General features: G+C 39.6%; 4 protein-coding genes across 13 annotated transcripts in view; 1 reads left to right on the forward strand and 3 right to left on the reverse strand.

Annotated features, from left to right (window-relative positions):
* The window catches only part of Glurib (Glutamate receptor IB), a 351678-nt gene extending 342996 nt beyond the window's left edge, over positions 1-8682 (reverse strand). Inside the window, exon 1 of one of the 2 annotated variants that reach the window (XM_072017713.1) lies at positions 7775-8682. In XM_072017713.1, coding sequence (XP_071873814.1) covers positions 7775-7997 — 223 coding nt within the window. In that variant the 5' untranslated portion in view covers positions 7998-8682. The remainder of the gene's footprint in view (positions 1-7774) is intronic. The other variant, XM_072017717.1, reaches the window with a different exon arrangement.
* Positions 8683-10875: 2193 nt separating this feature from the next.
* Tfiiebeta (transcription factor IIEbeta) lies at positions 10876-12515 on the forward strand. The gene is made up of 4 exons (XM_072012443.1): positions 10876-11043; positions 11334-11598; positions 11664-11873; positions 11968-12515. Exons 1-4 carry the CDS (start codon positions 10982-10984, stop codon positions 12286-12288), a joined length of 858 nt encoding a protein of 285 aa, XP_071868544.1. The 5' UTR covers positions 10876-10981; the 3' UTR covers positions 12289-12515.
* On the reverse strand, positions 12449-19370 carry LOC139992011 (ras-related and estrogen-regulated growth inhibitor). 8 transcript variants are annotated; one of them, XM_072012455.1, is made up of 6 exons: positions 18785-19338; positions 17289-17402; positions 14389-14445; positions 13739-13812; positions 13353-13619; positions 12449-13271 (listed from the first exon to the last, which is right to left on the reverse strand). In XM_072012455.1, coding segments are annotated over exons 1-6 (669 nt in total). In that variant the 5' UTR covers positions 18786-19338; the 3' UTR covers positions 12449-13115. The 8 variants fall into 8 exon arrangements, with proteins under 8 accessions (XP_071868556.1, XP_071868566.1, XP_071868616.1 ...); XM_072012465.1 differs by having other exon boundaries at positions 18789-19327; XM_072012515.1 differs by having other exon boundaries at positions 19126-19316.
* A 606-nt stretch (positions 19371-19976) lies between these two features.
* On the reverse strand, positions 19977-23109 carry LOC139991982 (uncharacterized). 2 transcript variants are annotated; one of them, XM_072012425.1, is made up of 8 exons: positions 22855-23109; positions 22683-22799; positions 21930-22182; positions 21563-21784; positions 21294-21477; positions 20994-21208; positions 20746-20923; positions 19977-20628 (listed from the first exon to the last, which is right to left on the reverse strand). In XM_072012425.1, the coding sequence occupies exons 1-8, from the start codon at positions 22922-22924 to the stop codon at positions 20125-20127; spliced, it is 1743 nt and encodes a 580-aa protein (XP_071868526.1). In that variant the 5' UTR covers positions 22925-23109; the 3' UTR covers positions 19977-20124. The 2 variants fall into 2 exon arrangements, with proteins under 2 accessions (XP_071868526.1, XP_071868535.1); XM_072012434.1 differs by lacking the exon at positions 20746-20923 and having other exon boundaries at positions 20468-20628; positions 21097-21208; positions 22855-23107.
* Positions 23110-23509: the final 400 nt, after the last annotated feature.

The following is a 23509-nucleotide window of genomic DNA, read 5'->3' on the forward strand; positions in this document are numbered from 1 at the left end:
TATTTCGCTCTTCTGCATACAGATACGTTAACGTTCGCTCTTCTTCGAGTTGTTACTCAACGAGACGGGAGAGAAGTTACATTTTATAACACGAAATTTATCAATGATGTCTACTTGATGTATGTATATCGTAGAGTGTGTTTGATCAAAGATACGAGATAGAAGATTATATGGTACAGGCGAAAAAGCTGGTATACTCTTGCACGAGGACAAGAGCAGGTTTCATGGATGGCGGGAATAAGTTGGTCGTATCTGGAATAAGCTTTGTAGCGTAGCGACGCTCGGAATTCCTGTTGATACGTTGTAAATGGTCGTTGAGGCGTTACAAGAGATAGTATATATCTGAATGCTCTCATTAACATTTCGTAGAAGATATTACGCGTAATTTGAACAAATGATATTTCAAATAAAATGTAAATATAAGAGGAAGATTCAAAGAAACGTACGATTGAAATATTAAGCTTTGTATTGATAAATGTTTTTAATTAATATCTTGTTATCAAAGTTGGCAAATATTATTTGAATTCGCTGTTGTTTCAGTCCTTTCGATGTTATATATGTGATTTGAATTGTCGGAGCACTTCGTCCTTGTCTGTTGATATGTTGAAAATCGAAGATTTTAAGCGTAAAACTACAGGAATAAAATTATGTCTTTTCTTATTTCCGAGTTCACCTTTGAACCTACACCCACATATTCCGAAGCAATCTAATCTCCCATCTAATTTTGTTTTATCTCCGGAAAAATGATAATTGCCTGACCTTCTTTCAATTTCATAAAATACAGACTCGCACTCGATCCAGTCTCGTCACACACATTCAATTAATTTTATATTTCCAAATGTCGTAACAGTGTAACTGACTGAACGAAATTGTAAACAATTTCAATGATCGCAATGAATCTAAGCCCAATGAAGCAATTAATGAATCTTATTAAAAAAACGTGTCTCGTGAATCGTAGGTAATTCCGTGAACTTGGATGGCGGATTTCTCCAGATCGGTGGCTTTAATGGCGAGTAACTTCGCAGGAATACAGACGATATTGTAAAGCACGCTTTAGAGAGATATCTCGCGTGGTTGGCCGTCGTGTTCAAGCATGGTAGAATATGCGTCGATGGCCATACACGAGCCGGCGGTTTTGTCATTCTAATAGAGGAGCCAATGCATCAATTATAGAAACACAGCCGAGCCAGTCTCGCATTACACGGCCGCCGAATAACGCGGTCCGATTGCGCCCGATTATGTGAATAATAAATTGGCATTCGGACGCTATCGGTACCCGAGACATTCGCCGTTCAGAATGCCAACCTTTTGTACGGATTACTCTGTGCGCGAATTAGTATAATTCGCGAGGAAAGGTCAGGCACAACGCCGTGCCGATTCATAAACAGTATGAAATCGAATCGCGTCTATGGTATTTGTACCGCTAAAACTCGTCCGATGAATCGAAACAACAGAAATCGTCTCGTGAATATGAATTTCGTTCGTAACTTTTTGAGAAAAGCTTCGATAGTAATATACAAAAAGATCTTAACTTTAGCTTAAAGAATTCGTGACACATCGTGGATATATTTCTACCAGTGATTTATTTATTTTAAGAGTTGGAGAGAGCAAGATACGTACATATAAATATGCATATACCTTACACAATTCTTACTTTTTCGTTCTAGAAATTAATACGTAAGGAATAATAATTTGAAAGATTTTCCAGAGTAAGTTAGTATTTCTAAGTAGCAATGTTAAAATATTTTGTTAACAATGTTAAAATTCATCATACACGTCCTGTATTGTAATAGTTTTACATCGATTAAAAATGATACTTTTCACCTTTATAAAAAGTAGCATTTTTTTCCGCTAAAATGTAAATCAAAGCATTATAAACACAAACGATATAGTCGAAAACCAATTCTAAAATCGATCATTTTTTTTTTTTTTTTTCGATACGTAGTTATCTCGGAAGAGACGCGTACATCAAGGATTCATTAAGGATTACGTTAAAAATTCTTCCATTTCACAGGTAAATCTCGCCACTCGAAAATAATCCATAACGGTATATACATATGCATAGAGTTACCGTGACGAAGTAGCAACAAAATACTTTTTTCCGCAGACACCTCGATCGAGCACTCATTTCGCCAGCCAATGCCCGGGAAACGCGGTAAAATTCGATTTCGTCGCAACGTGCGCGTTCTAGCAGCGAGAGGGAAATTCTTCAATGATGAACACGACGATACAGAAGCTACGAGCACATCGCCCTGTCTCTCTTGTCTGATAGCGGGCGTGCTATTAATCGCATTAGTCGGACGGTAGGTCGCTTGAGTGGTAGGTACCGCTACCTTCCTCTACAAAGGCATCGTACCTTTGCTCGCGTCGTTCGAGATGCTACTTGCCAGACGTTGCCAGCATGCACACAGTTGGAAGACAGAAATTTTCTGTTCTCATCGAATCAAAAGACTTCGCCCGACCACCCCATAGCCATTCTAATTCCATTTTGTCGACACGGAGATTCGAGAAGGAACCGCTATATAATTGACGCCAGTGTCTCGCAACTACTTCGGTGCTGAATTTTTGGAATTTTCGTTTAATGCTGGCTGAAATTCGCGTTTATTGTGTCGTACAGCGCGAGTTCCTTGCATTCATCGAGCAGATCGATTTGAATCGAAGACAACGTGCACTTGTACCGTTGCACAAAACTATTGTACTATATGAAGATCGCGGGAAGATATGATAAATCCATCTTTGTTAATTTTACGTGTATTATTATGACACTTTTATGTCGCTTGATGGCTAAGAAGAATTATTTGAATATGATACAGCGGAAGAAAGGAACAACCTGATAGATTTGAAGATATAAACCTGTTGAAAATGGTACTGATGATAAGTGTACGATGTTTTTATAAGAAGCGAATAATATTAGTTTAGTTACCACGTGAATTTAATTTAACCGATATTAGACTGCGTATTTAACGTTATTAATATCGTTAAAGCATTCAGAAAACATATATTTAATGCTAAAGTTAAATGCGAAGATAGTTCTGACGTAGAATTGGTTAATAACATACAGAGTTTTAAAGTATATAGTAGCATACAAGAGAGAAAATGTGATTTATGTGTTACATCCGTAACCTTTGTACCATATATAATATCAAAACAATCAAATGTTAAAGATCAAAGTAAATGAAACGTCGAAAAGAATTCGTTGATTTTTAATGCTTTATGGATGATGTTTGTCAGGATTATTGTCGTGTTTGTATTCATAGTACCTACTTTATACGAACAAATTGATGTAGTATGGATCTTTGCGTACAATGGGGAAATACGGCTATATGATTCCTTTGTCCGCCGTATAAGCGTCTTTAGTGGATAGACAAGACAAGTACGAAGAAGATGCATTATATTTTCAAATAAAATACAAATCTCACAAAGCGTGCGTTTTACGAAGGATTTAATGTTAAAATTTCGACTAATTCCATTGGAAAGTTCTGTGGAAGAAAGCCGGCGTTAATTGGACGAGCTCGGAACGTTAAGATAACGAAATAGGTTTGTAACTGAAAATTTTTAAGTTGTATGGAAGATAAAAAGCTGAGGTGGTTGCCACGAAAAGTGAGTGTAATGGAATTTTTTCGCGTCTTCTTTGTTCATCAGCGTAAAAGCATCGTACACGATGTAAGTAAAATTCGCAATTAAGTTCAACTGCTTAAAAAGTCTACTCTTCTATACGTTGAACCTTGACCGCGATTCCGCCACAGTGCACTCTACACGAGGTGAAAACGAACCTCCGACGCGTCAAGCTTTCCCCTGACGACCGAACTCGTTCCCCTGAATTTTAAAGCATACCAGAGAACGCTAATGATCCCCAGCAAACAATTTTGTTTATAAAGACACTGTGTATAACGCGATGACAACGTGTACGCAACGTGTACGCAACGTGCGCTACTTAATAATTAGAACGCCGTGCGATTGATGAAATTATAATTATTATACGAAAGAAGGAGGTAATGTTGATGGAACAAATATAACGAATCAAATTTAGAGAAGTTTAAGTATACGTGCTTCGAGAATTAACATAATAAGTTGGAAAATATAACAGGAGGTACGTAAAGAACACGAAATCAGGACCTATTACATAATTTTCATATTATCGTTAGATCATACACATCGTAAATATAATTATTTACATTTACACAAATTTTGTACGGCATAAAACTCGAAAATCATGTTCATCGTAAAGAAATCTAATTATTTCCATTGACGACTATCTTACATTGTACATTTCAATCATCAACTTTTGCATCTTACGATTCAACATACTCGATTGAATTTCTTCAGAAGTTACGACTCTTATATGTCTCTTTCAGCAGATATACCAAGTATTTCGATAGACTGGAAGAAACAGCGTATCGTGGAAGTACGCGTGGCGCGACCGCGTGGACAACAATCCACCGCAAGTGTATTTTAATCCGGCGATTTATATCGGAATACGTAATGTACGTGCGACGTGACGTCGACCAGGAATCGACTGAAAACTCTCTTAAAACTCCCCGCAACGAGCGACTCGGGTGAATCGGGGTGGACGAGAGACGAGGACGGGTATCATAAGCGAGGTCAAGTACCGATGACGCGTTCCGTTGATATATTTTCGCCGCGGTCTTTCGCATAATTCCGTAAAAATATACAGAGCGAGTGGTGGTGAAGTGGTAGAGAGCGCCCTTCGAGTAGCAAAGAAAGCCGCCGTGCGCTATATAACTTGGCAAGGCAACGAACCTTCCAACTATCCTCATCCTCCTCCAACGTCACCACCACCTCTCGTGCCACGACCTCCTCCTCGTCTTTTCGTCGACTTAGCCGGTAGTTCTCTACCTACATACCTACACGAGTGCAAGAAAGACACCGCCATTTCTATAGGCATTCATCATTCACTCTTCGCTCAACGTTCCTCTCTTCCTCCCCCTCGTTCTCTGTCTCTCGCGCATTCTTTCCTCCCCTTGCTCGGCGCCCTCTTACATCAACCACTGTTTCTGTATTTGTTCGTCTCACTCTCGCGTCCACTTTCTCCGTTCCCTTTCCACCCTCGCGCGAGACATCTCGCTCGCTTCTTCTCCGTCTTACCCTTGCCCACGGCGTTTTCACCCGCGGCCGCCACGCTTTCCTTCTCTCCATAGTCATTTCCCACAACTTCCAGCGTTACGCAGCTGAGATGCGCATTGACGGTAATCTAGCAGGCTTTTAACCGAATATCACGCTTCTCCGTCGAGCGAGACATTGATGACCGATTTTTGAATCCCACCGGGAAATTATTGGCATTAAGAAGGAAGAGGGGAAAGAGAATACGTAGAGTAAGTAGAGTAGGGGACAGACAAAGGAATATTTCCGAGAAATTCTGTGGGGAATGAAACTTTTTGAAAGGATAATCTCTAGGTAAGAATCGAAGACCATAGGTGAGAAATAGTTTGTATAGCTCGAGTCTGCTTGACGTGTATTTTGATCTTTTTGATATTCTAATTTCGATATTGGCACCTGGTTAATTTTAACGCTTTAATAATGGAATATTGCGAAGACATAAGGATTTCAAGTAATATGTAATTTAAATAATGTTAAATTAATAATGCAGGAATAATAACCAAAGCCTCTTTAACGCGTACGCTTAACCAACGCCACATATGTGTGACGCTTTAAAATTAATCTCGATTTAATTTTAAACTGCGAAATAAATGAACACGTAACCGATGTGCTTGGTCAACAGAAAAAGAAGATCTCAGACTAATGTTTATAATAAAAATATATCGTATTATTAAAGATGCATAAAAGTAACGGAAACAAAATATGACGTGTGATAGACGTTAATGTTTTATTAAATTTTCATTGTTCGCAATAAATGTTTGATCGATAACGATGGATACTTGAAACTATCACTGTGTGGTAATATAAAAATTGAAAAGACTGATAAATCCACAAATGCACGTCTCTTAAAACTAACTATCGAATCTACGAAATCTTCCATGAAACGAACAATATAATTTCGTAATAATAATAAATAATAAATATTCTTCGAGCGTTCAAGTAAATGACAAACAAATATATTTAATCTAGAGAATAAAAACACAGTATCGATAATATCGAATTAATTAACACGTTAAGTATCACACTATTGCTCTACAGTTCTACTCTAAAAACGAAAAATGTGAATTATCGTGTTTCTCCTTATCTTCAATTGCGAATATTTTTTAACGTATTCCCCGTTTTCTTGTTTAATTACGCGCACTTTGTGTGCTCACAAACGTGTCGTTCAAACTTATGTTCCCAAGCGTCTATATGTACGATGGCGTCATTCGGTGGCAGAGTTAATATTAGGGTTGCTGTAGCGTTATATGAAATAACTTTAAACTCAGCTTAATTAAGTTGAAACTTCGACGTAAAGATTCCGATTTCGAGAAAATTATTTTAATTGATGGTACCGAAACGATTTACGTAGATACTCGTGTATGTTTACTATTTGATAATAGAATCTCAATATATACAGATTCGTGATGATGTTCGTTCGTAGAAAATTAAAGAAACAAATTGTTTGCCTGTTATGACATCGGATAAACGCCGCAGGTTTCGAGAAACGTGCTCAGTGTTTTAAAACTTTTCAGTATTTTGTTCAACCAATGATTTTGAGATAAATAGCGTATATTTTTTAAATCGTGGTTATTTCAACCAGAACCGTAACCAATGATGGATCGATCAATCGGTACAATTCTATCACGGGTTTGCATTTCATGATTTCGTTATCAGATGGTTTACTCGAATCTATTCCTCTCGTAAACACAGAGGCAAATACCAATTTAGCGTAATGGAAAAAAAAATAGTAATAACGCAAATCGTAAAATTTATATTAGTAATACTTTTGCTTTGTACTACTGAAATCGATGTTTAATTGGAAGCATGCGATGAAATAATACTTCGTATGTATGAGGCTACTTAACAAAACGGCATGTAATGCAAATTTAATACGTTTCATAATTTATTATTCGTTCTTTTCATTATTGTTTTCCGAACAATCGTACGTGTGGATATAACAATATAATTCTACGTGATAAAGCATAACAAGCACGTCGTCACGACTACAACGTTCGTACATGCGATTTATAAACATTTCAAGTGGAACGTATTTCCCTTCGTTACGAATTCAACCGAAAAGACTCGACGGTGAATGTTTTGATAATCACGACAAACCGCCATAACGCTACTGATTTTTATTTACTGTTTCTAGAAATAGCACGTAAGCCGGGGGACAACGAAAGAACTACGAGGTTCCGTCTCGAACTCTACCTGGGTTGTTTACTTCGCTACGATTACGCGTATTTTCATAAAAACAGAAAAGCAACGAACGAACGTATCAAATTGGAAGTACCGAGGATTCTGGGAACGACGACGATCGTTCGTTCGTTTTCATCGCATGAAAAACACGTTATTTACACGATCATCGCTTGCCTCCCCCCTTTCACCTCCTCTCACGTCGTCAAAGAGAATCATGTGCAAAAGCTTTCACGCGGACCGTAGCAACTGCACATCAAGAACGCGGAGTATTTACTTCCAGCCAGCGTTGAATAGACACGTACGGGTCGACTGGAGTGCAACAACCCTCCATAACCGTTGGAGCAGTTGCACAACGTTCGACCAGCGATGTCGCGCAACGTGCCTCTGTCGTTGGTCGTACGACGCCCGTACGCGTGTTTCATGTACACGGAATACTCGGTCAATTCGATAGAGAACACTCGATAGCTACACTCACCGATGGAGATCTTGTCCGGATACGCTGCTGGCAGCAGGATCATTAAAAGGCCCAAAGCGGTGGTCATGACGGTGGCAGTGGAAGCCGGCCTGATGATGGATGAAGAACTCGCGACGTTCCTGGTGTTTCCAAGCGCAGAAGACACGACACCGAGAAAAATCGTGGCGCGACGTCGTCGTCGCGACGAGGGTGGTCCACCCGTTCCGTAAACAACCGGGAGCATCTTCCGTGCTCCGTGGTCTGACACAAACTGCCGTACTCCACTTGGCGTGAACTCGATCTCGCTTGAACCGCCCCAGCATCCCTCTCTTCCACGCTCTCGTGTCTCCCCGCGTCACCCCGCGCCTACGACCAGTCGTCATTTAACCAGCCCTACCGCCCTTCTCTTCCCTACCCTTCGCCCCTCGTCTTCCCTCTCTTTCTTCCCTCCTATGGCCTCTGCTACTCTCCTCCTGCTACAGATCCCGGTCTCAGTGCCATCTCCACCAACCAACCCCGTCCTACACCCTCTCTACCTCGCGCCCTCTTTTCACCCTCTCACTCGCGTAACTACTTTTCCCCTCCTTCTCTATCGCTCGTCTGCGAGAACCGGCAGCGCACGCTTAACGCGCATGTTACGACCCTAGCGCACCGCGCGCGTTCCCTACGTACGGCATTTCCTGTTACTTTCTATCGCGAATACCGATGCGCAGGAGCCAACGTTGCTCCGTCGGTACATACGAACCGAATAAAAAAGATGGAACGTGCGGACACACACGGAATACGGCGAACGTTCCTGCGAAAGTGATAACAAGTTATGGAGCGGGTTATCGAATGTAAACATCGTGACACGCTACGAATCTGCTCGGAATGATGTTTATGTTACCGAACGAATTGTTTTGCTACCACTCCTACCAGCCGACACTCCCCCCCCCCCCTCTCGACCGCTGTTCACGATTACGATGTTTGCGCGCAATTGCTACGATCCAGCCACGCCACAGACTAACTGTGATTTCTTGCACCACGCCCGCGAAATGTTTACGCTGCACTAGATTGCGATAGCTTTTGGAATAGTTACTGTCTTTGTACGGATGCAAATTACGCTTTTACAAAAAAAAAAAAAATAAGGTCTGGCTGTTCGATGTTGCTGACAATTTTACGCCCGTTTATATAAACATGGCGTGTATTTTCGTCCAGTCGCGGGGAGACGGTCGCGTTATAGCGCGTCAACGGGAGTCGTAAATTCCCGCTACGATTGCACGAATCGACACCATGAATTGGACGATCCCCTTATTTCTTGTGGGAGAATAAAGGGTGATTGGGTTGGAATATAACTGGACTTCACAGTTATATTATATATGTATTTATTTACACTGGATTACAGACCTAGATGTGAACAGACCGTGTTTGGAAAGCGTGTTGATGAACCCGAAGGTTGCTAGACGTGGTAGTTATAGAAGCGAGAACTTGACTGACATGTTAGAACTTGAAGTTGACTGTCCGAGGACTAGTAGAACAGTGGACTTGACTGTCCAAGGGATCTTAGAGCAGTGGACTTGACTGTCTGAGAGCTAGTAGAACAGTGATTGACCCGTCTCGTACTATTTAGGAAGAAAGCTCGTTGTGGGGGTATCCTTGATGAACTAAGAACGCGGATTCGTAGTTCACACTTTTCGGTAGAAAAGTGAGGGTAACGATCGGCGATGCCCATTGGGTATTCCCAATGTTAATGAATTAAATACGAGGGGACAGTCCTCGGCAAATATGACTCATGTTTGTTTCTGTCCTTGGGAAAAACTCGCTACCTCGCTGGGCAAACCTCCGCTTTTCCGTAATGAGTACGAGCGTGCAATAAACCTAAGGACCCTTTTAAGGGACCACTCATAGACCGAATATCTGCAAAGAATGCAATTCTATTGTTAACAGATGTGGGCTATGGTGGTTCCTTGGGTTTATTGCGGGTCAGTGTAACGATGTGCAGGCACGCGACGTAACATGGCGGTTATAAAATTGGCGGGAAATTTTTTACGCATCTAACGGAATAAAATCCGAATAAATATATATGTATTATAGCTACTCTACAAGAATCGAATATTTTATATAGAATATATTATGAAAGATTTTATACAGGATATATTTTATAAGATTCAAATATCAAGCGTAAAGATAACACGGTGTTACGTGACAAAGGAAAACGTCGATTTTTGCTTCATATAAAAGTTAGTACCTTTCGCAATGAGAACAATATGTTCTTTCTGTCGACTCTTTTTAAGCTCGTGGAAGGAACTGCTCTTAAAGCAGCGGTTACTTTACCCTTTTGACGCGACGTTCGTAAAGTGCGAAATGAAGGAAGCCGGCTGTGTCGCTCGCAAAACGTCGCAGGCGTCAAAGAGCGTGGAAATACTTTGACGAATTATGTCCACTTTATAGCACGTAAAACGTTCATACTTGCAAAAAAATCATAAAATCATAATTCACTGTGACGATCGATGTCGAATTTGATATACGAATTGTAGACGGTTCGGTTAGTTCTCGATAAAGACGAAAATAGCGTGAGTAAAATTCAAGAACAAAAATACGTATCATATTCATCGAAACTATTATCGAAACTGAATAATTCGGAACCCCGCGAGCTGATAATTAAATTCACTGTATTCACATAATTTATATATATATATTGGGTTGCCTGGAAAATTCGTTCCGATTTTTAAGGAATTTCGTCGACACGGAAGATCATACTGAAAAGTTTTTTATCGAAAAACCTGAGAGGTTCTGAAAGGATTGAATGTTCAAGTTGCGTGAAAAATGGAGAAAAGTTGTGGGACAATATGGCACCTAATATACAGTTCAGTAAATGTATATCTGATCGAAATGTAAATTGGAACAAACTTTCCGGGTGACCCCCCAATATATTCGTTTATTTTGTTCACTTTTCAGATCACACGCACATTTCATCGTGACATTTTATTTTATTCGTGCGGCCATATTTCGATATTTGAACTATTGAAACGAAATTATCGAATAATCGAAATTATGAAGCGATTTATCGAAAGCAAATACGCGCATGCGCAGTATAGTTTCATTTCACGCTATGAACATGGAACGAATACTAAGGTGGTTAGGTGACTCATTATGCATTATGCTTTAGAATGTGCCTGAAGTGGTAGTTCTTAAAGAAAGTTGACATTCGACATTTTAACATTTGTGTAATTGAAATTTTATAATACAATGGATCCAGCATTGCTTAGAGAGCGAGAGCTCTTTAAGAAAAAAGCTCTTACAACACCATCGTGAGTATTATCTGTGAATTTTCTCTTCTAACCTCAACTTTTGTAGAAAGTATATGTTATGTTTAAAGCAAATATTGAATTTAAAATGTTCTGTACGTAAATTTTGTCGTAAAGCTCGCGCAATAATTTAAACGTACGAATTGTTCGAACCAGATTGCAAGATATTACAAATTACGATAAAAGATATTAAAAAGATAGATACAAATTTCAAACATAACCTATATACAATTTGATAGAATATTGTTGTTTGTTTGGTTCGATATTGTAGGCAATAAATTATGTTCTTATAGGGTGGAGAAAAGAAAGAAGGAACAGGAGAAAGATACCACGCGAGATGAGTCATTCAAAAAGAAGCCAAAACTATCCTCCGTGTCTAGCGGACCCAAACTAGACATAGTTAACTACAAAACCATGTCTGGCAGTACGCAATATAAATTTGGTGTGTTAGCCAAAATAGTAAAGCATATGAAAGCTAGGCATCAAGAAGGAGATGATCATCCTTTAACGTTAGAAGAAATCTTGGATGAAACAAATCAATTAGATGTTGGATCTAAGGTAAGTTTAATAATGCGTTAAACAATTTGTGAAAATATAAAGATATAATGCTATTCTTGCATTAGGTAAAACAATGGCTTCAAACAGAAGCTCTCATTAAAAACCCAAAGATAGAAGTAACTTCGGATGGTAGATTTGTATTCAAAGCTATGTACAAAATTAAAGATAAAAAATCTTTATTGAGGTTATTAAAACAACAAGATTTAAAAGGTCTTGGTGGAATACTATTAGAAGATATACAAGAAAGTCTGCCACACTGTGATAAACATTTAAAGGTATAAATATAGGTAGAACTGCGACGATACCAATATAATTGATTACAGTATACCAGTTTTGTCAGCGATTTTAATCGGAACTTAATCATTTTAGAGTTTACAAAATGAGATATTATTTATAACAAGACCCTTGGACAAGAAAAAGATCGTGTTTTATAATGATAAAACAGCACAGTTCCCAATAGACGATGAATTTCAAAAGTTGTGGAGAGCTGTCGCAGTCGATGCAATGGATGATCAGAAAATCGACGAATACTTAGAAAAACAAGGAATACGATCTATGCAAGATCATGGTCCCAAGAAACCAGCCCCGATTAAACGAAAGAAACCTGTTAGTAGGAGAAAACAGTTCAAAAGACCAAGAGATAACGAACATTTAGCAGATCTTTTAGAAACGTACGATGATACGAAATAAGTACGAAATGATACTCAAATTTTGTAAAGAAACTAAATCTATGACCTAAGTGTTAAAAGAGAGATAAGAATGTTTTATTATCATAACTTTTTACGATCATTATGTAAGAGAAATTGTCTATTTTGGAGTTAACATGTTAGTGTTACATATCACAGTGATATAATAAATAAGAAATATTTATTGTCATAATTTCATTGTAAGTACAAAATAAATATAGATCAATTATATATATTACATGTTTCGATATCTATCTAATCTATTCTCATGTAGGTTACATTTGTAATCAGCCTCGCAAAGTGAACAGATACAATTTTCATATGTATGTTATAGCAAGATAGTGCGTGAAAGTTTGATTCAAATATTTATATCTTGCGTCAAATTTTTACATACATTAATTGATATTAAAACTATAAATTCTTCCATTAAAAAACACGAGAGTATATTAAAAAATTGTGCTTACATTACATGTTGACAAAATTGTAATATGAAACTTCTAAACTTTATGTATTGTATATAATTTACGTAATATATATAAGTCAAAAAACATTACACGATGTTACATAAATCTTTGGTAATTAAACTTTCAATAACAAGTACACATATATAGATAAGCTACGTATCATTCAGTTTTGATTCGTAAGATTGTATTATAAATTTTTTTTAAACATTTCTTTTATAAAATTTACATATATATAAATTTTATAAAACGATATATATATAAATATATAATATATTATATATATCATATATGTTATATATTATATATATATATTATATATTATATGTTATATATATATAAGTAGATATGAACTGGTTTTACATGTGTATTAATCTTTTGGAAGCGCCGAGTCACTTTTACCTCGTGAATAAGCACGCGTCGCTTTGCTACCAAGCATTCTGTCCAGTAAAGATTGCTTATTCCTTCTTCTAGCTGCCAGAACTTCTCGACACAGTTCATGGAAAGATTCAGCAACTTGTGTGACCTAAGAAACCATATTACACTTCCGTAATAAAATTTACGTACGAAACATTGTTTCTAACTAATAATAAGATTAGAAGCGTACCTGTTCCGCGGCAGACACTTCACTGAACCAACATTCAAAATCTTTCGCAAGTATTTCTCCCTCTTCGGTGCTAACTTGCCGCAAATGAACCATATCGGCTTTGTTTCCGACCAAAGCGAGGGGCATTGTGGCTTCGGGATCAACCACCGCCAGCGTTTCCTTCGCCTTTCTCACGAAATTGAAAGAACCCCTGTCGGTTATCGAATAGACTAAAAGTAATCCATCCGCCCACTGTACAGTTTCCGTGGAAGGTAATTCATCTTCGCTCTGTAACACCGGGATAGGACGCGAGAAAAACGTGAAAGAATTTGATTTGCTTTCGACCATGAATGAAATCGTCTCGGCAAATGTACATAGATCTTTACGATCATCGATAAATACGTTACCTTCGGGCAGGTGTCCAAAATTTCGAAAAGGATCGGTTCACCGTCGACCAACACCTCGTGTTTATATCTGTTTTCTGAAGAAAAAAAAAAAAAAGGAGACAAGAATGAAAAGAACGATCGGAAGATTCTTTTAATGTGAACTATATAACTTGTGTCGATAAATTTTAGACGATTCGAAACGATCAGCATCCTCGATGCGGCAACGGAAAAATTGTGTAATAAATTTTCATCGCGAGAACGCGTTGCAACAGAAAGATCAGGTAGCTATCGCGACCGTTAAGTAGATCTTTCCAGCCCGGTCTAGTTTTAGATCTCGGAGGGAACACGTGCTCGCAGAGAAGCTGCTTGCTCATCCTATCCGCGTCTCTGTATTTGTACAAAAAAACAAGTTTTGTTCGAGTATCAACGTCGCATTAGTACCAGTCCTGTCTAGTGTCAAATTCGTTTTCGATAAATTTAGATCGGACGCGGACCGAGATACGCGCAGGGAGAGTATAGGCGGTCCCTGAGGTGCCACGCCGGTTGTTGGCAATTTTTCAAAAAAATTCATCGGTCTATTGTCCATTCTATTCACATTTCATCGTAATTTATACCGCATCGAGTAACCGCATCTTATTGGTCACGAGTTCGTAAATCGAGATGTTCCTTACCCGACTGGTGATCATATTCCCCGATGTATCTCCTTGTTAGAAACCGCACTGTCAATGCTGGAATTTAAGAACAATACACGTTATTGAAACGTTGTTGAAACGTTATTGTTCTATGTAATCTAGAAACGATCACGTGAATCACTCTGTGTAATTATTTGTTAAAACACAGAGTAGTAGTCGCGTTCGATTCTGTTTCTATCAGTATCTGTATAACTTTTCTTTATTATCGTGCTTATCCACGAGCGTGACACTTATTAGATCGCCATCAATACAAATCAACACAAATTCCATGCACACGCTTGTTAGAAAGTTGTCAACCTATGCTTTCTTTAATCGTACGTCCTATTTACATCGATTCCTTTGCTATCTGACGTATAAAAATTGTTCTAAATGTAAAGTAATTGTAAGAAACAATTAATTTGTTTACAAAAGAAGAATATAGTACGCCATATTCGGTTATTGATTTTATATTTGATTTATAGAAAATGTAGACAACCGAATTCGAACCTCCAGTTCCCTCGACCTTTCCTCCATTCTGGACCGGTCGAAATCATTTTCCACCTGATATCGTGAGAACGTACGCTATCTTGCTCGATACGATGCACGCGTTCCGACATATCGTGATTCAATCGAGAGAAACGAGAGCTACAGCCTAGTGACCCGCTTCGAGGCACACCACACTATTTTTACCTCGAACTCGAACCTGCCACGGCGCCACAAAACCTTGTACACGCGTTAAACGTCACCATGGTGTGTTTCGCCTTAAGTTCAATGAAAAGTGACCTGCTTTATAAGCGCCGCGAACAAGTTTCCTTCGAGCAAACTTGAGACAATGCGGTCGAATACGGAGTCGGCTAGCCAGCGATCGAATGGATTTATCAATTTTTGTAAGCGTTGCGAGGAATTTTTATTCACAGAACTGAAACATTGATTCGTGAAAAGTGTGAAAACCGAAACGTTGATTTTTTTCATACGGAATACTCGAGTTTTAAAGGTAGCTAAAATAGCAAAACTGACCGCAGACCGACGTTACCGAACGTTCACCGAAGACTCTGCGGTGTGCTTTATTTCATGATTGACAGGACCACCTGAACATTTCGTGGAAAACAAATTTATTGCTGATCCGTGTATTTACGTTCGAGTCCTTAGACCAACATCGTTTCGGCGCTTTCCCTCGTGCGGATCATTAAAAGTTCGCCGGTTATTCGTGCCAATTTTCTGCACGGATCAACTCCGTTATACGAATCGCCTTTGTTCCCTGTCTTTCAACGAACCGAGCAATTATTTGCCGAGTTAAAAATACGTATATACGATGGAAAGTATACATCGTATGGGAAAACAGTATCATCGTTGTTTCGAGATATATAAACCATTGGTCTCTCGTTTATTCGCGAGGAATTGACAGGGCGGTTTAATCGTTTATAAAACGCGATTCAAGGAAATTTTGAAATAAAACTTTATAAATAGGACGCGAGCGTGGTTTGCGGTCAGTTTGAAATGTACAGTTGCTGGGGCCCAACCAATTATGTACTCACCTATGCTTTACACGTGCCATTACCAAAAATACACGCGGTTGGCTCCTTTCAGGGTCCCAACCACGTTCATCATACGCACACAAACACACCTATCGCGTGGATATACGCGACGCATGCACTTGTACTCGAATCAATCGTACTTGAGATACTTTTCGGCGATCGTTTTTATGCGAATATTAGTCGGAATAATTTCATTCCTAGCGGATAATTATTTTATCTCGCGAAGAAAGATCTATTTCTATGAACAAGTATAAAACAGTCGAACCGATACGTTTCCACGTTAGTCGATTATTCTCTGTTTTAACCCACTCGTACTTGATTAACGTACTTGACCTTACAAATTATTAACCAATTAAGAAATAAATTGGCTTCGTGTTTTAGTGCGTTGCGTAACCTTTACAAAAATATCAGAAAATATATGTCTCTGTCGTTATATTATTCTCTACGTTGATCTACGTTAATGATCGACAAAAACAAATTTTTTTCAAAGTCTAAAGGACATTCAGTTCTGAACGTCCGTATCTAGTAATTTACAGTCTTGTAATTCGAAATAGGATCAGAGTTAAAATCGATATTCGATACGATAGTAAATCTCGCTTTCGTTGAATTTAATCGATAATTCATGCGATAAGTGTGATTCGGGATTGTAAGGCAAAATGTCAAGGAAAGACAATCAACGTAACAATAGTATAAATGCATCACACGAAAACATGGAGAAACAGCTCTTCCCTTCGGATATCCTTACGATCTATTTAATATAACACTTTCTAATTGCGCGCCTGTATGGTGCTGTATGCAAAGGATTACGGTTAATGTCACGCCCGTTACCATTATAGCAAAATTAAGCGCTACCGCGTGTGTTAGCGTGCTCGCGTTGAAAGCGAGTCGAGTGAAAATGCGAGGAAAGCGGTCGAATTGTAACACGCCAGCCGATGAAAACGAAGTAACAGTGCTAAAAGTAAAAGCGGATTTTACATAACTATCCCAGCGAAACTTGGCATCTGGTATAGCAAAACGTATTCAAATGTATCAAAACATCTATTGGTATAAATAACGTCGATTGTTGTAGACCATTTCTCGATCTCAAGCAGAAGACAATGCCGGATCTCGGCGCGAATATCTCTGAATGTAATATGAATGTAGAACAATAAGTAAACCATGCGTTTTTATGCATTCGTGAGAAATTTGAGATTGCTAGAATGCGCGTAATAGGCAAAAATATGTGAGATATTCAAAGTATCGCTTTTATTATAATTTCCAGTTATTGAAACAAATTTCTGCTGAAATTTCGTTCCTTTGATCGCGTTTATAAAAATATTAATCTGTAGGAATATCCGCAGTTTAGTGATAAGGCGTTGTACCCACCGCTTTTTCCAACTCCAGGCGCTCCAATCACAGCCACCTTTACCTCGCATAGCGAACTCTTCTTCCTCCGAATACCTCTAATCGCATTTGACGTCATACTCCGCGCATTTGTCACTGCACAAAGTGTAACAAAACCATGTAGCGCGTGATTGCAAGACAGAAGAAGCGTCGCGGACGAACGGAACAGACAGGGAGCGTTTCCGTGACGCGAGATCGCGTGTGCGTGGCCAGCGACCAAGCAAAAATTTGTCACGATTACATCTTTCCTTGGCTGGCTTCCATGTCGATAACACCTTTGAATTTCATATAAGACATTCGAATACCGGCACAGGTGAGTCCGTATACGAGGATTCCGTCTGCCAAGGAAAACACGCAGTCCAACTTTGTAAATTCGCGTACGAACGGTTAATAATACCAGTTCGGTATCGACAAATAAACAAATTTAATCGCGAAGATAGATACGGAGAAGAAATTCGAGGATGGTTTTGATGTTTCTGGGACGAAATTACTGTTTACTCTCGTTTACCCATCACTAATTTGTACATTCCGATCTTAAGACTCCGGTGGACGTTCTCGGATATAGTACACGCGGTTCCATTTACCGGGTGTCCCGTGTCTCTTTCATCGAAATCAAAACGGCACCATCCGCGACGATCGGCCGAGGCATTCGCCTCGTGTTCCCCTTCGAACGAAAGTTTAAATACGCCGTGCTCTCCTGTTCCGTCGGTTACGGGTGAAAGAAGAGGAAGAGGGGTGCGATGGAAGAAAGGAGAAACGAACGCGATGGAAAGAGCGGGAATCGAGGTGCGTGTACGGACGTCGTCGTCTGGAAAGAGAAGGGAAGAGACGATGGGTACATTAATAGAACAGTTCGCACATGTCCCGTGGAATTCAAGGAATTTACTCCGGCGTCTAACAATGTACCACCGCGGCACGTAAGTCTCGTTACGGATCAACCAGTTCGCTGGCTTAGACACGACCGTGTTTTGGTCACGTATCGTGCGCTTGAACCACCGATAAACGTTTTATCGTACATTAAGATTAAGACAATTTATATTTAGATTTCTTACTCGTGTATATATTTATCGTATGTTTCTCTTTATTATTGACGAGCTGAGTGGAAAAGTAATCGGGATACGTCTTTTCAAAGATGAAACGGATACGAGAAACTACGATATAAATAAGATGCGTACTTGTTGGAAAGAAAAATGGTAATAACGTTGTTTCGTGATAGCAGTGAGATTTTTCGATATTTGGAAATATACGAAGCTTCTCGTATCAAAGTTTAATATTATACGAAATTTCATCAAATTTTACCAATTTTATCTCCGAGCTCCACGATCCTTCTCTCCTTCTTTTTCTTCTTTTTTGGATTACGCGGAGGGAAATAATTTTCATATGAGAAATGAAGATATCGGTCGATCGTACTGCACGCGTCTTCCAATAACTCGTACTATTAAAAACTCCGCGTTATTTTTATTTCATCGCATACTTACTTACCAGTCGCCTAGAACACACCGATGTACCGTTCCTTCAGCATTCCTCGCCGCACTTTCTATCAACTCGTACGACAGGCAGACATCGCGGACCCTCTTGGAGCTCTTGTATTAAACGGAAGGGAAAAAGGAGCCGAGCGTGCACGTGAACTCACGACGATACTTTCGTCCCTACTATCCGAGTCGTTGGAAGTTTCCTTTTCGTAGACGATGTTGCGAAGGGAGCAGAGGTACGTTTAATCGCGCGAAACAGGGCGGAAGGGATCGATATTGGAAAATCCACGCGTTCTCGAAACGACAAGAAAAACGGAACGTTCGATCGAATGTATCGTCGTACGTACATATATCGAGCGAGTCACGTGCTTCCTGACAATTTCGCGGTTCCGTTGCGTGATCCGACGCGCTTCTTGGTCTCCGCACGACTGTCTCTCCCCATTCTCTTTTAGCGGCTCGTGAGTCCGGGCCTCCTTTATTGCTCTTAAGCCACGTATATACGCGCCGATATCCACTTCCGGCAGCAGCCAGAGCGCGCACCAACGGCAACTTTTGCGTTTCAAAAACTCGCCCGCTTTCTGTACGTTCGACGATTCGCTTACCAATTGGCGCTGCATCGTGATAAATATTGACTCAACGAACGTGCCACGGTCAGTCTCGTAAAATCAGTCGACGAGATATTTTCACGACCGACCACTTCCGGATGCGTCGTGGGAATCGAACGAAAATCTGTTTGTAAATCGACGAGTTCGTGGAACGGAACGATCGTTCGGTTATTATTTCGAGCATACGCTATGCACTTCGCGTCTGTTCGAGATAAGACAAATAAACGAAGAAACGATATTTCGAATTTATTGCAGTTTCACGACGAAGAAACGATATTTCCACGATCGTTCGTAAATCGAACGATCGCCATGTGCTTATTAACGAGATCGCGATTATTCGATGCGGCAGAGTATCGGTTTTGCCGACGGTCTGAGTCTCACACGATGACAGGTTTAACGTCCTTGGCTAGAGGAGCCACTCGTCGGTTAACCCTTGGCTCTCTTCCTTTCCGACCTTGTCGCGCTCCAAAGCCGCTCTTCTCGTAGCTTCCGGACAACCGCCGAAGATCCAGTTTACCGCTCGTAGCAGAGCTGGCTTAAATTGATCTGAATCATTAAAATAATTTGGTTCGTCGAATATATTCATCGCGGAATACCTTTATATCGTCTATTCTTACTATCTCTTTTTCCATTTGTAGCTTTTACGCCCCGATATTCGATCATATTCACACGCTGATATAAATGTGATTTATCGTAGAATTCGATTTTAATTCGCGTTCTCTCGAAATGTATTCTCTTTTACTAGGAAAATCGACGATATAAAAAATAGTCATATAAAAAATACAAAAGAGTAATTCGATAAATAGGAATTGGAAAATTCTTTTCTCTTCTGAAATTCATAGATATATATATACACGTATCTCGAAAGTAGAAATAGAAATTTATACGGCAATTTGGCAGCGTAAAGGTCGAGTAACTTATATTTCTGAGTCGTAATAACTCGAGAGACGAGTACTCGAACCTACTATTTAAGTTTTGTTCCATGTAAATGTCGTTGTAGTAATCGAAGACTTCGGAGTCGTCGGAACATTTTTCGCACAAGGGATTTTCTCTTTGAGGTTTCTCATCGAGATCGTGCTTCCTAGTCGCTCGTTCTCCGTGTTGAGAATTTTCATCGTCCGCTTCCCCTCCTCGATCGGTGAGGTAAAAACCGTCGTTAGAACAGAAATGCGTTGATTCGTTTCTAGGCTTTTTTCTTCGAGCGTTTGGTATATTTTCACGCGAGAGTCCATTTTCTTCGTGCTTCTGACAAACGCGAACAAAATACAAAGTTACTAATGGTAAAATAGAAAATGTTCTCGAAATACCGCAAATATATAATTATAGATAGGATCCAAATCGATCGATTACTCGTGTACCTACTTCGTAGACATTTACGTGTTCCTTGCGAAAATCTACTTTGCGACTATTGTTGGAATTAATTTGCCTCATAGGACGATCACCTACGTAATTATAGTTCGTATAATCGACCGTATACGAGTGTTCCGTGCTGTCTTCAATCTTTTTCTGCAGTTTCGGAGTCACCATGCTTCGAGACGATCTTAAACGACGCTTTATGGAATTACGATATTCTCGTTAACGTTCGTCACGTTGTACGGTGTGTCATTTACTTTAAAGCGTTCTTCGCATCAACCGACGAGTTGGATGTAACGTTTGCTCTCTTACTCAAGTTTGCCGACGATATGGAGCACCCGTTGCTCCCGCAACACTCACCGCCGCACTGATATTGGCTTGTTCGATGCAACGATTTGTCAACAGAGTAACGCGAACCATTGTCTTCCAACGTCGAATTAAATTCAACTTCTTTCACGTACGTTTCTACTTCCTATATTTATGAACATTTGTCAGTCTGTTACGTCTTCCGTAGAAACGCGAAATTTCTAAGCGTTTTATATTACCAAGTCTGTTACCTGCTCGTTATGATCTCTGGTAGGTCCCTCTTGTTCCGAGCTCGAAGCTTCCGCTTTCGACGATAGTTTATCGGTGGATGTACCACATTCCCTGTAATCAACTCTCACGTAAGGATCTTCAACGATCACCATGTCATCCTTTTCGTATTTTTCATCGAACATTGCCAGTTGCCGTGGACTGCCGCTGTAACGAATACATTTATCGTTAAATAAAATAATTCGAGAAACGTTATATCGTTGAGCTCGGGCTGATTTATTATATCTCTTGCCTGATTAAAAGCGCGTAGTTCTCCATTGCCGACCCGTTGGAGTGTTTCGAACCAGACACGTTTGTTTTCAAGTATTTTTGGCCATCGTTCGCCTTGTCGGAGTAAAAATAGACAGGTTTAGCGATTTCCATAGATGGCTCGTGTTTAATCACGTTACGTAGACGTTGACGCGATAGTCGATTGTCTTTATACAGTTTGCTGCCTTTTTTCTTATCCTTGCTTCTATAACGTTTTTAGTAACATATTTAAAATAAACGTATCGTTGGAAAATTATCTTCCGGTGAAAGATATCTTTGTAATTATTTTTTTTTTTTTTTTTTCGTTTTGTAAAACGATGGAAAATAATTATATATGTATATATACTAACCCTAATACATCGTCCGCGTCGATGAAGATTTTCGACTTCTTAGCGTAATTTCTTTGGAGTCGTTCGAAAGTCTCGTCGTCATCTTGAATTTCTTGCGACAGATACTTTTCAATGGCCGACGATGGCTCGTATCGGCCGCGATGGCACTTGGATTTCATTTTTTCGTACAACAACTCACTCTCCCGGGCACTCAAAGCGGATTTCAAACCATTCGCTGTGAGATCGATCAACGCGTAGCAGATTCTGCGCGCGTCTGAAATATAAATATTTTGACAATTTTTAAATCTACTAAAAAATCGTAAAACTTCAAAGTAAATGTTTACGTATATGTAGGTTCTGAATTTTAAAACACTTCTGGCATCACTATATCTACACGCATACGTATCGTTGGATTTGTTCACAAATCTCCGGTATAACGCATACGACTAAAAATATGTACACGATCCTATCGATCGAAAGATGCGAACGATATCTTTCTACTGGTAAAAAAAAAAAATGTAGTCCTGACACGAGTAATTCGTTAACTCTAATATTTTGTATAATTTCTCGCATAGCGGCTTTCTGTCGATTCTGCTCTATCTCGCGTGTAATTCGTTAAACGAAAACCATCGCTCTTTACAAATAAACATCTGATTTCACGTTAGAATTCTGCGTGACAGTGATTTATCGGAATAGATAAAATTATCGTCGAGCTTCTGGAAATAAATCTTTCATCCAGCTTCCGTTTCGCCTTAAACTTGTTTTCTTACTTACGTGGTCGCGATTCCGGGATATAGTAGAGAACTACACCAGACAGCATCAGCACAATCAGAGAGAAACGTTTCAGGTAACCGATCCAGGCAAACACGAAGAACGTCTCCTCTGAATAATCTGACGGGCAGAGAAGAAAGTGACTTCGATCATCGAACCAAACGCTTTCACTTACTATCGCTGTTCCATGATTTTGTCGCGGCGCACTGTATCACGAGCGCGCCAAGCACCGCCAACAGTTTCATCTCTAAAAACCGGACTGCCGGTTCGCCGTTCGTTGGCCGATACCCGATCTTCGATTTACGTGGGAATCGCCATGATTTTTCAGAAAGAACAAAGTCACGACGGAAGATGGCAACGAGCCTCTTTGACGCGACGTTCGCCTCCAGGCGAATTATCGGGAAGCGAATTTCACTTCGATCATGTGAATAGCGACAAAAAAAAAAAAAAAAACTTTTCGAGACGAAGAGCGTAGAAGTAGAATTGGCACGGCTATAACAAACACGTACGTAAAGAACAACGAAACTTAAGTAGCTTTTACATCGAATTAAAGCGTATGATATTAACACGTTGATTATTCGGAGTAATTTTCTCCTTTCTTTCCTCGTGTAACGCCATGTAAAACTTATGAAACTTATACGAGAGACTTATCTTCCAATGGCTTCGATCGAACGAAAAGAAAATCGAAGTAACGTTACATTAGCGAGAGGCAAATACGCTCGATGCGTCGTATTGTCGGTAAAACAAACTCGTACTATGTCGTTGATCTGAAAATTACATTAAAAGTTGAGATGTGCTACGGTATAGTGCAACAGATCGATGCGTCATGC

This window comes from Bombus fervidus, chromosome 2 (assembly GCF_041682495.2).
Source record: "Bombus fervidus isolate BK054 chromosome 2, iyBomFerv1, whole genome shotgun sequence".
In the NCBI taxonomy this organism is placed as follows: domain Eukaryota; kingdom Metazoa; phylum Arthropoda; class Insecta; order Hymenoptera; family Apidae; genus Bombus; species Bombus fervidus.

Bases quoted from the DNA above. Each gene is read 5' to 3' on its own strand.
- LOC139991982 (XM_072012425.1), bottom strand. From the start codon at position 22,924: ATGAAACTGTTGGCGGTGCTTGGCGCGCTCGTGATACAGTGCGCCGCG. The intron at 22,183-22,682 runs GTAAGTAAGAAA...TTTATATTTCAG, and splicing joins TATCCCGGAATCGCGACCAC to ACGCGCGCAGAATCTGCTAC. The intron at 21,209-21,293 runs GTAACAGACTTG...TCATAAATATAG, and splicing joins CCAGAGATCATAACGAGCAG to GAAGTAGAAACGTACGTGAA.
- Tfiiebeta (XM_072012443.1), top strand. From the start codon at position 10,982: ATGGATCCAGCATTGCTTAGAGAGCGAGAGCTCTTTAAGAAAAAAGCT. The intron at 11,044-11,333 runs GTGAGTATTATC...ATGTTCTTATAG, and splicing joins AAAGCTCTTACAACACCATC to GGTGGAGAAAAGAAAGAAGG. The intron at 11,874-11,967 runs GTATAAATATAG...TAATCATTTTAG, and splicing joins ACTGTGATAAACATTTAAAG to AGTTTACAAAATGAGATATT.
- LOC139992011 (XM_072012451.1), bottom strand. The intron at 13,813-14,388 runs GTAAGGAACATC...TTTTTTCTTCAG, and splicing joins GGAATATGATCACCAGTCGG to AAAACAGATATAAACACGAG. The intron at 13,620-13,738 runs GTAACGTATTTA...CCGGTGTTACAG, and splicing joins TTTTGGACACCTGCCCGAAG to AGCGAAGATGAATTACCTTC.